Source organism: Triturus cristatus, chromosome 12 (genome assembly GCF_964204655.1).
Source record: "Triturus cristatus chromosome 12, aTriCri1.1, whole genome shotgun sequence".
Classification (NCBI taxonomy): domain Eukaryota; kingdom Metazoa; phylum Chordata; class Amphibia; order Caudata; family Salamandridae; genus Triturus; species Triturus cristatus.
Window position 1 is genome coordinate 796,103,420 of NC_140595.1, and position 15,210 is coordinate 796,118,629.

The 15,210-nt window shown below is 50.5% G+C and overlaps 1 protein-coding gene across 2 annotated transcripts in view; it reads right to left on the bottom strand.

Annotated features, from left to right (window-relative positions):
* Positions 1 to 15,210, bottom strand: part of ACADVL (acyl-CoA dehydrogenase very long chain) — a 124,773-nt gene that overhangs the window by 68,047 nt on the left and 41,516 nt on the right. The window contains exons 3-6 of one of the 2 annotated variants that reach the window (XM_085640115.1): positions 7,011 to 7,085; positions 4,869 to 4,941; positions 3,082 to 3,146; positions 2,531 to 2,665 (exon numbers count right to left, since the gene is read on the bottom strand). In XM_085640115.1, the coding sequence (XP_085496241.1) occupies positions 2,531 to 2,665; positions 3,082 to 3,146; positions 4,869 to 4,941; positions 7,011 to 7,085 (348 nt within the window). The remainder of the gene's footprint in view (positions 1 to 2,530; positions 2,666 to 3,081; positions 3,147 to 4,868; positions 4,942 to 7,010; positions 7,086 to 15,210) is intronic. The other variant, XM_085640116.1, reaches the window with a different exon arrangement.

The following is a 15,210-nucleotide window of genomic DNA, read 5'->3' on the forward strand; positions in this document are numbered from 1 at the left end:
CAATGCAAAGCAGGATATGATGCAACATCATGTGACCGAGACATATACAAAAAGGAAAAGAAAAAAATGTCCGTTACCCGTGAACAAGGTCTGAGAAGACTGAAACGCGTTGGGTTAACCTGCTTGCCATGCCATGTTATGGAATTGATTAAATTGAATTGATAATCACACCAGGGAGTGCGTGTGGATTTTTCCTGCCAAAGGAACTGGTTCGATATATATATATATATATATACACATACACACACACACACACACACACACACACAAGTCTACCGATCCTTTCTGTCTAAAAGTTACCTCTCAGTACGACAATACTACAATCTTAAATGCCATTAATTACTACAACAAAATGAGAGGACACAATGCTGAACGTTTGTAAATTCTTGAAGCTCTGATGGTAAAGATTTATTCGCTTACGTAGTGCTTAGCTGGTGCCCCGTACATACTAGCTGCTGCCAGAGTATTTGACATTCGTGATTAAGTAGCTAACATTGTTCCAGGCACATGTGAATTGCCTGTTAATTTAGCACTTCTCCATGTGTGGCATGCCAACTGTATATCAAGTATGGGTGCGCTTGCAAGTTAAATATCGCTTCTTCCACGACAAGTTCCATTCTCCACAGTAATTTGTTTCTAACCAAAAATGTTTTGAGGCGGAGTGGTTATCGGTAAAGTAAGAAGGTTTGTACGTGTGCAGACGTCTCACAGTTGTTCATCTTGCTGAAGAACTGGTCGCACATCTTTGCCAATCCTAGGAATGGTTTCCAACTGTGGAGTGTCCTACAAGACATTATGGACTCTGTTTGGAGTCTTTTACTTTTCATACCAAGTGATTCCCCAGAGGGATCCTGGTTGCTCTCTGAATTTGGTTGTCAGTGGTTGTGGCTGCACCCATAGTTTATAAAGTCAGATCTAAAAAAATCCTCACTTTGTCTCTGTAACTGGCATTAATTAGGTTGTAAATTAACCTACCAAGTTGTATGATGGCTTGGCTTATAAATGTGGTGCACGTCTGTGTAAGCGGTCACTCTTCAGAGAGCTGCCTCAATCTGCTGGTTTGTAGCCAGTGGCCTTCTTTATGATGGAAGTATCCGAGGAATATATTCTTTAAGAGTTGAGGTTGATGATTAGGTGAAATACCTCACAAACTTTAGAGCTGTAGCAGGCCTATTTTCCCTGCAGTCCAGATCAATACAGTGGAGGTATTGTAAACGTCTGCTTCCTCGACAAGAAGACAGTTGCTCTTCAGCAGAGCCATGATTAAGTTCTCCAGCTGCAGTGGCACTAATACCTTCAAAATATCCCTACTACAATGCAAACATGTGTCCTTTCCAAATGTAAATAGCTGGGAGCGAAAATGAACTACATGCACTTGACTACAGTGTCGGTAAGAGGGTTCTGTCCTCCAATGGTGTTACTAAGACTTTAGCCGCATTCTTGTAGAAGAGCTGAACAGTGACTACACAGGTTGCATCTAGTGTTCTTTTTGGCAGAGAGACAACGGAATTCGGATTGTTTAATAGATCAATGGAGTCCAGGATTTCATTGGGGGTCCTTCTAATGAATTGCTTCGGCATCCGTTTCATTCAGCCACTGCTGTCCCCCCCCTTAGCATCAGTGCTAACGCACCCTTGGCGGTTCACCTTTTGTAGCTTTGGGGGCATGAAGAACCGCATGTGTGCTGTGGTTTCTGGTACCTGGCCCGAGTGTGCTATTGAGTTTCCTTTTTTATTTAATTCCTTCTCCATGCAGTTTTTGGGTAAGGCCTTCCATCCTAAGGCAGACGGTGAGCTTTCAGGGCGTATGCGGCAGGGTTCAATACAACGACTGCTGCTTTCTCGCCAGCTGTTGAACCGTGATGCTGTAGTGGTGGTTGAGTGACGCAATAGCCCTCCTCTTAAATGATGTCAGATGACATCACTGCCATGTGCATGTCCAGGATGCGTCTTAGGAGTCTGAAGCTTTAAATGTATGGTTCAGATTTATGGGGTCCAGTAGGAGTTTTAATAGATCAGACGCCCTCATTTACAGCGCAGTCCTGTTCAGGTTTGGTATGGAAGAGCTTCTTCATGCAGTGGCATCGAAAACACGCTTCCGGATTGCGGTATAGTTCTTTTTTATCTCGGGGTTTAAATAAGTAGAGTCTAAACCTTCTGCAGAGTCCTTACAATTCTGTCAGGGTTGGGGTATAGTCTGAAAGGTTGACAATGCAGTCCTGTTGATGCTAGGTGTCGCTCTTCTACAAGTACCTGTTTGCATGGCTGTTGAAGTGTTTCCTGCCCTTTGTCTGTGGCTGTTAAGTTTTTTTTCCCTCCACAATCCCATTTGGAAATGGTTATGATTTTTCAACTGGGTCATATTTATGCATTCCTCCCTAGGATTGTGGTAAATTCTTTTTGTACCATCTCTCTGAGATTGTAATAGGCATTGATTAGGATGTAAATTAACCTTTCAGTGATCGCGACACATAAGGTTTCTGAAAAGCATGCGTTGTAAGTATAAGATGCAAGTATGCGCTTCCACTCACCTGGGTGTTGCACAGGCCCAGCCCTCCGAGATCAGAGGGGACTTGGAGTCCAAACGCCCCCAGCTCCTTCAGGCCTTGCATTGTGCTATCTTCAACCTCTTCCAGCGCGTCATTCTTGGTTGGGTTATTCACCGTCTGGGATTGTGGATGAAAAGGGACAGGGAACAGGAAAGAGAACACTGGTTACAGATCAGCACAAAGCACAAGGTCTCATCATGTGAACCACTAGACTACCTGTGGCAGGCAAGAGGGTATTTTTCCTACCCTGGTTCTGTGGACACACATGACTGATCTGGGAGTCAATGGAAAGATGCTGATAGGGGTCTGCACTCTCTGCACACCACTCAGAAGCCTGGCACAGGGCAATGGGTAGAATGACCAACAAGGAGGTAGAGGGAGGAGTCCAACTGTGGAGTCCCTGGCAGGACAGAGGAGACTGGTCAGCAGTGTGCCTGCACGGCTCCTTGAGCGCGGCATGACCAGCGGCCGCTTCTGAAGCCCATTGTGCACACACCTGTGTTTAATCAACCTCAAAGAGACTGAGCTCTTACCTCAAAGAACCGGGAGACGGGGCCGACCAGCTCAGACAGGAACTGGATCTGTTCCTCGTTTAGCACTGCAATGGGAAGACAACAGCGAGTACGCAACTTGGATAGAACGTCCATTGGTCAAATACACTACACACGTTTCCTCTGCAAGCTCTCTTTCAAAGTGGCTGAATATCCCGTGGCACCAAGAGCATCAGAGGTACCCAGGGATCAGATGTGCAGCCCTGCTGTCTGGAAGTAGCCCCGGTGGATGGTGCATCTGGCAGCATCGCCCACACATCTTGTTCATTTTCCACTGTGCTATGGGAATACTGAACTGTATTACTTTGGGGAGGGGTACCCTGTTCTCCTCTCAGCACACAAGGAGGACACCGGTTACCTCAAGGAAAGAGGAACTGTTCATACAGAGGGTATTAGAATCTGACAAAGGAGGAAACCGGGCACCTCATGGGTAGGAGGATCAAGTAAATCAAAGCTGTTACCCTGATGGAGGAGACTGTGCGACTGGCACGGAAAAGAGAAGGGGAGACGACCTATGGAATAGGGAAGGGGGCGACAGCCTATGGAATAGGGAAGGGGGCGACAGCCTATGGAATAGGGAAGGGGGCGACAGCCTATGGAATAGGGAAGGGGGCGACAGCCTATGGAATAGGGAAGGGGGCGACAGCCTATGGAATAGGGAAGGGGGCGACAGCCTATGGACTAGGGAAGGGGGCGACAGCCTATGGACTAGGGAAGGGGGCGACAGCCTATGGACTAGGGAAGGGGGCGACAGCCTATGGACTAGGGAAGGGGGCGACAGCCTATGGAAAAGAGAAGGGGCGACGCCTATGGAAAAGAGAGAAGGGGTGACAACCTATGGAAAACAGAATGTCAATTTAAAAAGGAAGGTGAGATCCACTGGGTAAAGCAAGGTGCAATCTGAGGGGTAACAAGGGTGTGAACCCCCCCCCCCCCCCATGAATATTTTACCCATTACCCTGCAGATGGAGCAGCGATTACCACATGTACATGGAGATTCATTACCTCATGGATTGTGGGAGTGACTAACCAATAAGGAAAGGTTTGATCCTATAAACTCAAGAAGGGCTGAACCCCCTACCCTGTCCTCCCCCTCTCCCCCCCCCCCCAATGGTTAGAAGGCAGTGCCACAAAAACAGTACAGCATATTAACCCATGATTAGGGTAATCCCTTCGCCCCATGGATACGAGACTCATGCTGCGGACAGGGAACGAGCGACTCTCTCCATCCATTATGATGAAAGCTGTAATCCCATGGACAGAGACACATGTTACCCCATAGATAAGGGAACCTCTGATTCGTAAATTGGGGAATGGGTACTTTATCGCTAGAGAATCCTGTTACCCCAATGGGTATGAATTTGTGCTTCACAGTGGGTAGGGAATCCTGCAATTGCATAGTAGGAGGCCACATACAATGCATAAGGACGTGAGTGACCATCCCCTGGATAGGGTAATTTGTTATCCGATTAAAAGAGGATCCTGCTGCCGCATTAGTCCGGAAGTTAACATGTATAGGGGCCATTATGCCCCTTCCCCCAAGAAGTAGTTGAACATTACTTACACATGGTAAAAAAAAACTATAAAAAATATAAAAACATTTACCCTGTTTGACTCCGGAATCGTGGCGCAGTCTAACCTCCTGACCTGTGTGGCTTTTCTAACATTTCATGAACCACTTTTTTTTTTGTACTTAAAAAGGTCAAGGAGTTCTACTTACATAAAGATACAAAAACACATATACCCCTCTGCTCCCCACCCAGTGTTACCTGAAGGATAGGGGAAAACTTGCTCCGTGCACATCTGACCTTTGAACATGCTAACAGCGAAAGACTTGGACTCCTAAAAGGGGAAGAGAAAAAAGCAAACTATGAAAGGAGGGCCCCAAAATGAGCCGCAGCTTCTCCTTCTCAGCAGTCCATGACATTACATTCGCTCTCCTCTGCACCGTCCCTTAGTCGTCTCTGCGCTTCATCGTCACACCCTCATGTCCATCGTCCATGGCATCACAGCACCCCTTTTTGTTCAATAATCCCGGATGCTTCTACTACACGTCTTTCTTTGCTCTCGACCATCACTTAGTTTCTGGCCTCCTACGCTCTCCACAGTCACTGCTCATTGTACTCCACCAACTTACACATCCGGTCTCTTTCCTCCTCTTTTGCTCTCTCTGCCATCCTGTGACGTCACATCAGGCTGAACGTCAAAAGCAACAAAGGGGAGGACTTCCAAGGTTCATACCTGGTACTGGAATATTCCATCTCCACGTGGTTTGTAGGATGCATTCAACCACTAGCCCAAAAAGACAGACATTGGCTAATGACAAACAAGGTTCTGATTTTACGAGACCTAGTTGAAGTCCTGGAGATCAAGCAGTGTTCGAGGTGCACCAGAGCGTTCAGTCAAGCGCAGTTCAAAGGCACCCAATACTCACAGAAATAGTTTATTGCTGGGGGTCCATGGCCTTCCTATGAAGGTACACGTTTCAAAATGAACACGCAGACTTACAGAAAAACAGTGAGTAGAAAAGAAGTTTGTGCCCCAGGAATTCTGCACAATTAAATTTGCCAGGTACCAGGACACTGCCAAGCCAACAGGCCTTACACTGTGACTTGGCAGTACTTTGCCAATGGCATAAAAAGCACACCTGCAGTGAGGTTTCAATTAATTTGTAAGGTATTTAGGTTTTATTCTCAAATGCTGTTTTCAAATTGAAGACTTGTTCCCAATGCTTCACTTCTTGCCTGCTCAGTATGTCCAGTAATAGAACCTTGTGTTATATAGCTAGCAAGAGGGTGACCCTTGCACAGGAGGGCTAGCTTGCAAGAATCTGGCTCGTGATGTCACACAGGGTGCCTACAGTTACCTCCGATAGCCGAGCCACATCACCAGCCCTTATACAACATGGCCACTTAGGTGCAGGATGCCTGCTACTAGAGTGGCTCTGTTCAATGGGCGTGAACATGAGCAGCCGGGTAGTTCTATCCAGTGGTTCACTGCTAGCAGAGTCGTTTGAACACAAACTCTGTGCAACAGAATTAAAATGGGAGGCTATCTGCTTTGAGCACCTCACACCCAAAATGTTCAAAAGGCCTGCAAAACGTCTTCGAATAAAGAAAATAGGTTTTTTAAATGTGTCCCTTTGGCTCTATACAAACAAAACTAGCTGTGAATTTCTGCAAAATATGTGAAAACACGCCCCGCTCCAAACTCGCCTGACAGTCATTCGCCAATCATCTCTACAGAATTCCTGAATCCCATATCACAGGAAATTCCTACAACTAAGGCCTCCATTCAATGAAGGCAGGCCATCTCTAGAGTGGTCCAAGGATCTGGAACTTCCAGTCCCCAGAGAATGTGTGCTATAAAGAGGTTTCTGCTCATTGGTTTTCCTAAGCTGAATACAGTGAGTTAAATAGTTTAAGCGTTATTTAAATATAATAGTATGACATCATAAAGATCTCTTTACATATTGTAGCCACTATTATTTGATTCCAATACACTATAAACATTAAAACAAGTTATTGGAAAATAACTTTTATCGATGCAAGTTGAGAATAACTTTTTAGGTGACTCCAAGCCTATCTTTGGACTCAACCTTCAGGTGATGAGAAAGAAGACAAGAAAAAGAAAATAAGGACATCTTCTAGTGACTCCCATCCTTGCCCAAACACCCAAAACAGCCATCTTTTCTTAAATCCTTTGTGCAGCTACCTCCATCCTGACCAAGGGCTCTGCGTTTGTCAGCTTCTCCAAGCCCTGGTGCAGCTCTAGCCTAGGCTTAAGAGCCCCTTTATGTCCTCACTCATGGCTGATCATCACTTCTACTGTTAAGTGTACCCTCCTCAATCTCCTCCCACCCCAAATATGGCCCTGCCACCCCCAGCGTAGTACCGGATGGTAATACCTACCGCGGCATGTGGCTGCTTCTGGGAAGTGGTTTGGGAAGCTGTTGCGACGCCGATGCCATCTTTGTCAATCGCGGCCTGTTCAAACAAAAAGAAAAGGGTACCGTTCTGCCCAGAAGAAATCACAATCAAATGATACAGGGTCTGGTGGGTGAATCACCCCTTTACTCAACAACAGTTTCTGTTCACACTGCGACACCCTTGGTTCACATCTTCAACAACAAATTCCAGATTTTGAACGGTCGGCACCTTTATGAGACAATGTCAGATAGGGTACACAACAGAGAGAAGCCTCTTAGTTTCATTCTAGGTCTGAACTCCTCTTCTGTGAGAGCATAACAGCACTGTCGCAGAGCGAATCCACTGTGGTCATCATGTGTACTACTTCCATGGCGCAACCGGGACACCAGCATCACCATTATTGTCCCACACAAGAAGATACAGCCTGAAACCTCCGATCCCAAAACCAAAGGCCAACGAGAACGCACTGACGCTCAAGGTACACAAATGTTCGCTTCCTTCTATGGCTACGTCCCTGGTGAGACGGAAGGTTTCCCCTCTCTTTCTCCAGATGCTCACTCGTCTTGTGTCGTGGCAGGTAGAACTAGCGCACTGAACGGATAGATCCCAGATGCTGGGACTCCTGCCCCCAGTCACAGAACAAGCTGTGCACACATGAGTCACTTCGCAACAGTGGGGTGGGATTGTTCTTGCAAGATTTCCTTGGCAGAGTTCTAATTCTTGCTGAAGACTTTTCTGAGATCAGGGCCAAGATGGGCGTACGCGGCAGTTACACCGCCTTCTCGCTAGAAATCTGGCAATGCACGGACTGACTGTGGACACTGACTGCAGAGGGGGAGCACGGATATGCTTACTGTAGCTAGACCTGAATGTCCCTCAGGAAGGCTGGACGCTCGCGACACTGAGTTTGAGAACTCATCACATTTTAGAGCATTTCATCCAATTCATGGTACAAGTTCATAACTCTGGAAGGAATAACTTGGTGGCTGCAGCAAGCAAGGTGAAGGGTTGGTTCTCAAGTTAAATGAGGAAGCCGCGGCTCTGTGTGAAAATCTCAAATTCAAGGCGGGTGCATGTCAGATCACTTTAAGGACAAACTCTGAAAAACCTGCGGTTGGGTGATGGTAGTGTGTTGGTTGGACCATACTGTGCAGCAGCACCATGCCGCAAGTGAGATGAGTGGGGCTACGATTCTCTTATCCTGCCACGGTTCCCCAGTCAGATGCTCAGGTATGTGTGACAATCATGAGCCTTTCAGAAGCACATCATGCGATCCAGATTCTCAGGAATATTTAACTGTAGAGCCATTGGTTCCATCTAATATCTTGCCCTTGTTTCTTAGCGGCTTTGTCTACACAATATTAACACACCTTGAACCCGCCACAACAGCACGTTGAGGCGGGCTCCGATACTCCTGTAAATCTAAACTGAAATATGCTGCATTGTGAAGATTTTGCAAGCAATTGAAATTGTGTGATTTTATTCTCCGACGACGTTTTGCACAGTCTGCATTTTCTGCATAGGATGTTTTTTGCAAAAAAGAAGTTCTTAAAATATTCCACTCCCATTGTAGCAAGGAATTTTTAGGCTAGGCTGATATCGTTGAAAATCAAATATGTTTTTTTTTTCCTGCATGCCACAAGATATTTGCAAATATAGTTTTAGTATCGGTAGGATTTGCAGTCCATATCAAAATCAAGGCGATTGCAAGACAACTGGGGCGAGTTGCTTTTGTTGAGGGAGAAGTGAGCAATACCGCGAGATTATGATCCCCGTTTCACACTCTTCGTCATCGTGTGCCTTTCGTACATTTAATACAGCATCTTAGTTTATTCAATTTCCTTTATTGTGCAAATATGCTGATTCACTGCAAAGATCGCTTCAAATCACGAGTACAAGGGGTCGGAATGCAGAAAAAGAGCATGAAAGGCCATCAACGGGGAATAGGCTGGACTTCAGACCACTCCAGACTTGATTTAAGTCTAATCCAATGCAGTGGGAAAGGAATTCCAGAGGGCAGAACTTTGCATGTCAGGACTCATCCCTAAATGCTTGTACTGCATGGGATAAAGACACCGTTTCTACTGGGAAGCAAGCCATATATGCCTGTTCGGACAGTGGAGCGGATACTGTCTGGAGCTACATTTAAGGGAGTAACTATATGGCCCTTCATGCACCACAGAAAGTTATTTCAATTTTATTTTAAGTTAAAACACTCACATATTGCGAAACTAGCCCAGTCCTGTCAGTGGGAGAAGCGTGGACGGATCTTTTCAATCTGAAGAGAAGGGTGCCGTGATTTTCAGCCCATGAAAGAAGTGAGCACTGCCCAGGCATGACCGTACCACCACAGGGTGAGCTTTACACATTGAGGCGGGGGCAGAAAGAGGATGACTCCCCCACTGCAGGTGCAGGCATGACCGTACCACCACAGGGTGAGCTTTACACATTGAGGCAGGGGCAGAAAGAGAGGACTCCCCCACTGCAGGTGCAGGCATGACCGTACCACCACAGGGTGAGCTTTACACATTGAGGCGGGGGCAGAAAGAGGATGACTCCCCCACTGCAGGCATGACCTTACCACCACAGGGTGAGCTTTACACATTGAGGCGGGGGCAGAAAGAGGAGGACTCCCCACTGCAGGTGCAGGCATGACCGTACCACCACAGGGTGAGCTTTACACATTGAGGCGGGGGCAGAAAGAGGATGACTCCCCCCCCCGCAGGTGCAGGCATGACCTTACCACCACAGGGTGAGCTTTACACATTGAGGCAGGGGCAGAAAGAGGATGGTTCCCCCACTGCAGGTGCAGGCATGACCGTACCACCACAGGGTGAGCTTTACACATTGAGGCAGGGGCAGAAAGAGAGGACTCCCCCACTGCAGGTGCAGGCATGACCGTACCACCACAGGGTGAGCTTTACACATTGAGGCGGGGGCAGAAAGAGGATGACTCCCCCACTGCAGGTGCAGGCATGACCTTACCACCACAGGGTGAGCTTTACACATTGAGGCGGGAGCAGAAAGAGGATGACTCCCCCACTGCAGGTGCAGGCATGACCTTACCACCACAGGGTGAGCTTTACACATTGAGGCAGGGGCAGAAAGAGGATGACTCCCCACTGCAGGTGCAGGCATGACCTTACCTCCACAGGGTGAGCTTTACACATTGAGGCAGGGGCAGAAAGAGAGGACTCCCCCACTGCAGGTGCAGGCATGACCTTACTACCACAGGGTGAGCTTTACACATTGAGGCGGGAGCAGAAAGAGGATGACTCCCCCACTGCAGGTGAAGGCATGACCGTACCACCACAGGGTGAGCTTTACACATTGAGGCAGGGGCAGAAAGAGAGGACTCCCCCACTGCAGGTGCAGGCATGACCGTACCATCACAGGGTGAGCTTTACACATTGAGGCAGGGGCAGAAAGAGGATGACTCCCCACTGCAGGCATGACCTTACCACCACAGGGCGAGCTTTACACATTGAGGCAGGGGCAGAAAGAGGATGACTCCCCACTGCAGGCATGCCCTTACCACCACAGGGTGAGCTTTACAAATTGAGGCAGGGGCAGGAAGAGAATGGTTCCCCCACTGCAGGTGCAGGCATGACCGTACCACGACAGGGTGAGCTTTACACATTGAGGCAGGGGCAGAAAGAGGATGACTCCCCACTGCAGGTGCAGGCATGACCGTACCATCACAGGGTGAGCTTTACACATTGAGGCGGGGGCAGAAAGAGGATGACTCCCCACTGCAGGTGCAGGCATGACCGTACCATCACAGGGTGAGCTTTACACATTGAGGCGGGGGCAGAAAGAGGATGACTCCCCACTGCAGGTGCAGGCATGACCGTACCACCACGGGGTGAGCTTTACACATTGAGGCGGGAGCAGAAAGAGGATGACTCCCCCACTGCAGGTGCAGGCATGACCATACCACCATGGGGTGAGCTTTACACATTGAGGCGGGAGCAGAAAGAGGATGACTCCCCCACTGCAGGTGCAGGCATGACCGTACCACCACGGGGTGAGCTTTACACATTGAGGCGGGAGCAGAAAGAGGATGACTCCCCCACTGCAGGTGCAGGCATGACCGTACCACCACGGGGTGAGCTTTACACATTGAGGCGGGAGCAGAAAGAGGATGGTTCCCCCACTGTAGGTGCAGGCATGACCGTACCATCACAGGGTGAGCTTTACACATTGAGGCAGGGGCAGAAGGAGGATGACTCCCCCACTGTAGGTGCAGGCATGACCGTACCACCACGGAGTGAGCTTTACACATTGAGGCGGGGGCAGAAAGAGGACGGTTCCCCCACTGCAGGTGCAGGCATTACCTTACCACCACAGGGTGAGCTTTACACATTGAGGCGGGGGCAGAAAGAGGATGACTCCCCCACTGCAGGCATGCCCTTACCACCACAGGGTGAGCTTTACACATTGAGGCGGGGGCAGAAAGAGGATGACTCCCCCACTGCAGGTGAAGGCATGACCGTACCACCACAGGGTGAGCTTTACACATTGAGGCGGGGCAGAAAGAGGATGACTTCCCCACTGCAGGTGCAGGCATGACCGTACCACCACAGGGTGAGAGTTACACATTGAGGCAGGGGCAGAAAGAGGATGACTCCCCCACTGCAGGTGAAGGCATGACCGTACCACCACAGGGTGAGCTTTACACATTGAGGCAGGGGCAGAAAGAGGATGACTCCCCACTGCAGGTGCAGGCATGACCTTACCTCCACAGGGTGAGCTTTACACATTGAGGCGGGAGCAGAAAGAGGATGACTCCCCCACTGCAGGTGCAGGCATGACCGTACCACCACAGGGTGAGCTTTACACATTGAGGCAGGGGCAGAAAGAGAGGACTCCCCCACTGCAGGTGCAGGCATGACCGTACCACCACAGGGTGAGCTTTACACATTGAGACGGGAGCAGAAAGAGGATGACTCCCCCACTGCAGGTGCAGGCATGACCGTACCATCACAGGGTGAGCTTAACACATTGAGGCGGGAGCAGAAAGAGGATGACTCCCCCACTGCAAGTGCAGGCATGACCGTACCACGACAGGGTGAGCTTTACACATTGAGGCAGGGGCAGAAAGAGGATGACTCCCCCACTGGAGGTGCAGGCATGACCGTACCACCACAGGGCGAGCTTTACACATTGAGGCAGGGGCAGGAAGAGGATGACTCCCCACTGCAGGCATGACCTTACCACCACAGGGCGAGCTTTACACATTGAGGCGGGGGCAGAAAGAGGATGACTCCCCCACTGCAGGTGCAGGCATGACCGTACCACGACAGGGTGAGCTTTACACATTGAGGCAGGGGCAGAAAGAGAGGACTCCCCCACTGCAGGTGCAGGCATGACCTTACCACCACAGGGTGAGCTTTACACATTGAGGCAGGGGCAGAAAGAGAGGACTCCCCCACTGCAGGTGCAGGCATGACCTTACCACCACAGGGTGAGCTTTACACATTGAGGCAGGGGCAGAAAGAGGATGACTCCCCACTGCAGGTGCAGGCATGACCTTACCTCCACAGGGTGAGCTTTACACATTGAGGCAGGGGCAGAAAGAGAGGACTCCCCCACTGCAGGTGCAGGCATGACCTTACTACCACAGGGTGAGCTTTACACATTGAGGCGGGAGCAGAAAGAGGATGACTCCCCCACTGCAGGTGAAGGCATGACCGTATCACCACAGGGTGAGCTTTACACATTGAGGCAGGGGCAGAAAGAGAGGACTCCCCCACTGCAGGTGCAGGCATGACCGTACCACCACAGGGTGAGCTTTACACATTGAGACGGGAGCAGAAAGAGGATGACTCCCCCACTGCAGGTGCAGGCATGACCGTACCATCACAGGGCGAGCTTTACACATTGAGGCAGGGGCAGGAAGAGGAAGAGAATGGTTCCCCCACTGCAGGTGCAGGCATGACCGTACCACCACAGGGTGAGCTTTACACATTGAGGCAGGGGCAGAAAGAGGATGACTCCCCACTGCAGGTGCAGGCATGACCGTACCACCACGGGGTGAGCTTTACACATTGAGGCGGGAGCAGAAAGAGGATGACTCCCCCACTGCAGGCATGACCGTACCACCATGGGGTGAGCTTTACACATTGAGGCGGGAGCAGAAAGAGGATGGTTCCCCCACTGTAGGTGCAGGCATGACCGTACCACCACAGGGTGAGCTTTACACATTGAGGCAGGGGCAGAAGGAGGATGACTCCCCCACTGTAGGTGCAGGCATGACCGTACCACCACGGAGTGAGCTTTACACATTGAGGCGGGGGCAGAAAGAGGACGGTTCCCCCACTGCAGGTGCAGGCATGACCTTACCACCACAGGGTGAGCTTTACACATTGAGGCGGGGGCAGAAAGAGGATGACTCCCCCCACTGCAGGCATGCCCTTACCACCACAGGGTGAGCTTTACACATTGAGGCGGGGCAGAAAGAGGATGACTTCCCCACTGCAGGTGCAGGCATGACCGTACCACCACAGGGTGAGCGTTACACATTGAGGCAGGGGCAGAAAGAGGATGACTCCCCCACTGCAGGTGAAGGCATGACCGTACCACCACAGGGTGAGCTTTACACATTGAGGCAGGGGCAGAAAGAGGATGATTCCCCCACTGCAGGTGCAGGCATGACCTTACCACCACAGGGTGAGCTTTACACATTGAGGCAGGGGCAGAAAGAGAGGACTCCCCCACTGCAGGTGCAGGCATGACCTTACCACCACAGGGTGAGCTTTACACATTGAGGCAGGGGCAGAAAGAGGATGACTCCCCACTGCAGGTGCAGGCATGACCTTACCTCCACAGGGTGAGCTTTACACATTGAGGCAGGGGCAGAAAGAGAGGACTCCCCCACTGCAGGTGCAGGCATGACCTTACCACCACATGGTGAGCTTTACACATTGAGGCGGGAGCAGAAAGAGGATGACTCCCCCACTGCAGGTGCAGGCATGACCGTACCACCACAGGGTGAGCTTTACACATTGAGGCAGGGGCAGAAAGAGAGGACTCCCCCACTGCAGGTGCAGGCATGACCGTACCACCACAGGGTGAGCTTTACACATTGAGACGGGAGCAGAAAGAGGATGACTCCCCCACTGCAGGTGCAGGCATGACCGTACCATCACAGGGTGAGCTTTACACATTGAGGCGGGAGCAGAAAGAGGATGACTCCCCCACTGCAGGTGCAGGCATGACCGTACCACCACAGGGCGAGCTTTACACATTGAGGCAGGGGCAGAAAGAGGATGACTCCCCCACTGGAGGTGCAGGCATGACCGTACCACCACAGGGCGAGCTTTACACATTGAGACGGGAGCAGAAAGAGGATGACTCCCCACTGCAGGCATGCCCTTACCACCACAGGGTGAGCTTTACAAATTGAGGCAGGGGCAGGAAGAGAATGGTTCCCCCACTGCAGGTGCAGGCATGACCGTACCACGACAGGGTGAGCTTTACACATTGAGGCAGGGGCAGAAAGAGGATGACTCCCCCACTGTAGGTGCAGGCATGACCGTACCACCACAGGGTGAGCTTTACACTTTGAGGCAGGGGCAGAAAGAGGATGACTCCCCACTGCAGGTGCAGGCATGACCTTACCACCACAGGGTGAGCTTTACACATTGAGGCAGGGGCAGAAAGAGGATGACTCCCCCACTGCAGGTGAAGGCATGACCGTACCACCACAGGGTGAGCTTTACACATTGAGGCAGGGGCAGGAAGAGGATGACTCCCCCACTGCAGGTGCAGGCATGACCTTACCACCTCAGGGTGAGCTTTACACATTGAGGCGGGAGCAGAAAGAGGATGACTCCCCCACTGCAGGTGCAGGCATGACCGTACCACCACGGGGTGAGCGTTACACATTGAGGCGGGGGCAGAAAGAGGATGACTCCCCCACTGCAGGTGAAGGCATGACCGTACCACCACAGGGTGAGCTTTACACATTGAGGCAGGGGCAGAAAGAGGATGGTTCCCCCACTGCAGGTGCAGGCATGACCTTACCACCACAGGGTGAGCTTTACACTTTGAGGCAGGGGCAGAAAGAGAGGACTCCCCCACTGCAGGTGCAGGCATGACCTTACCACCACATGGTGAGCTTTACACATTGAGGCGGGAGCAGAAAGAGGATGACTCCCCCACTGCAGGTGCAGGCATG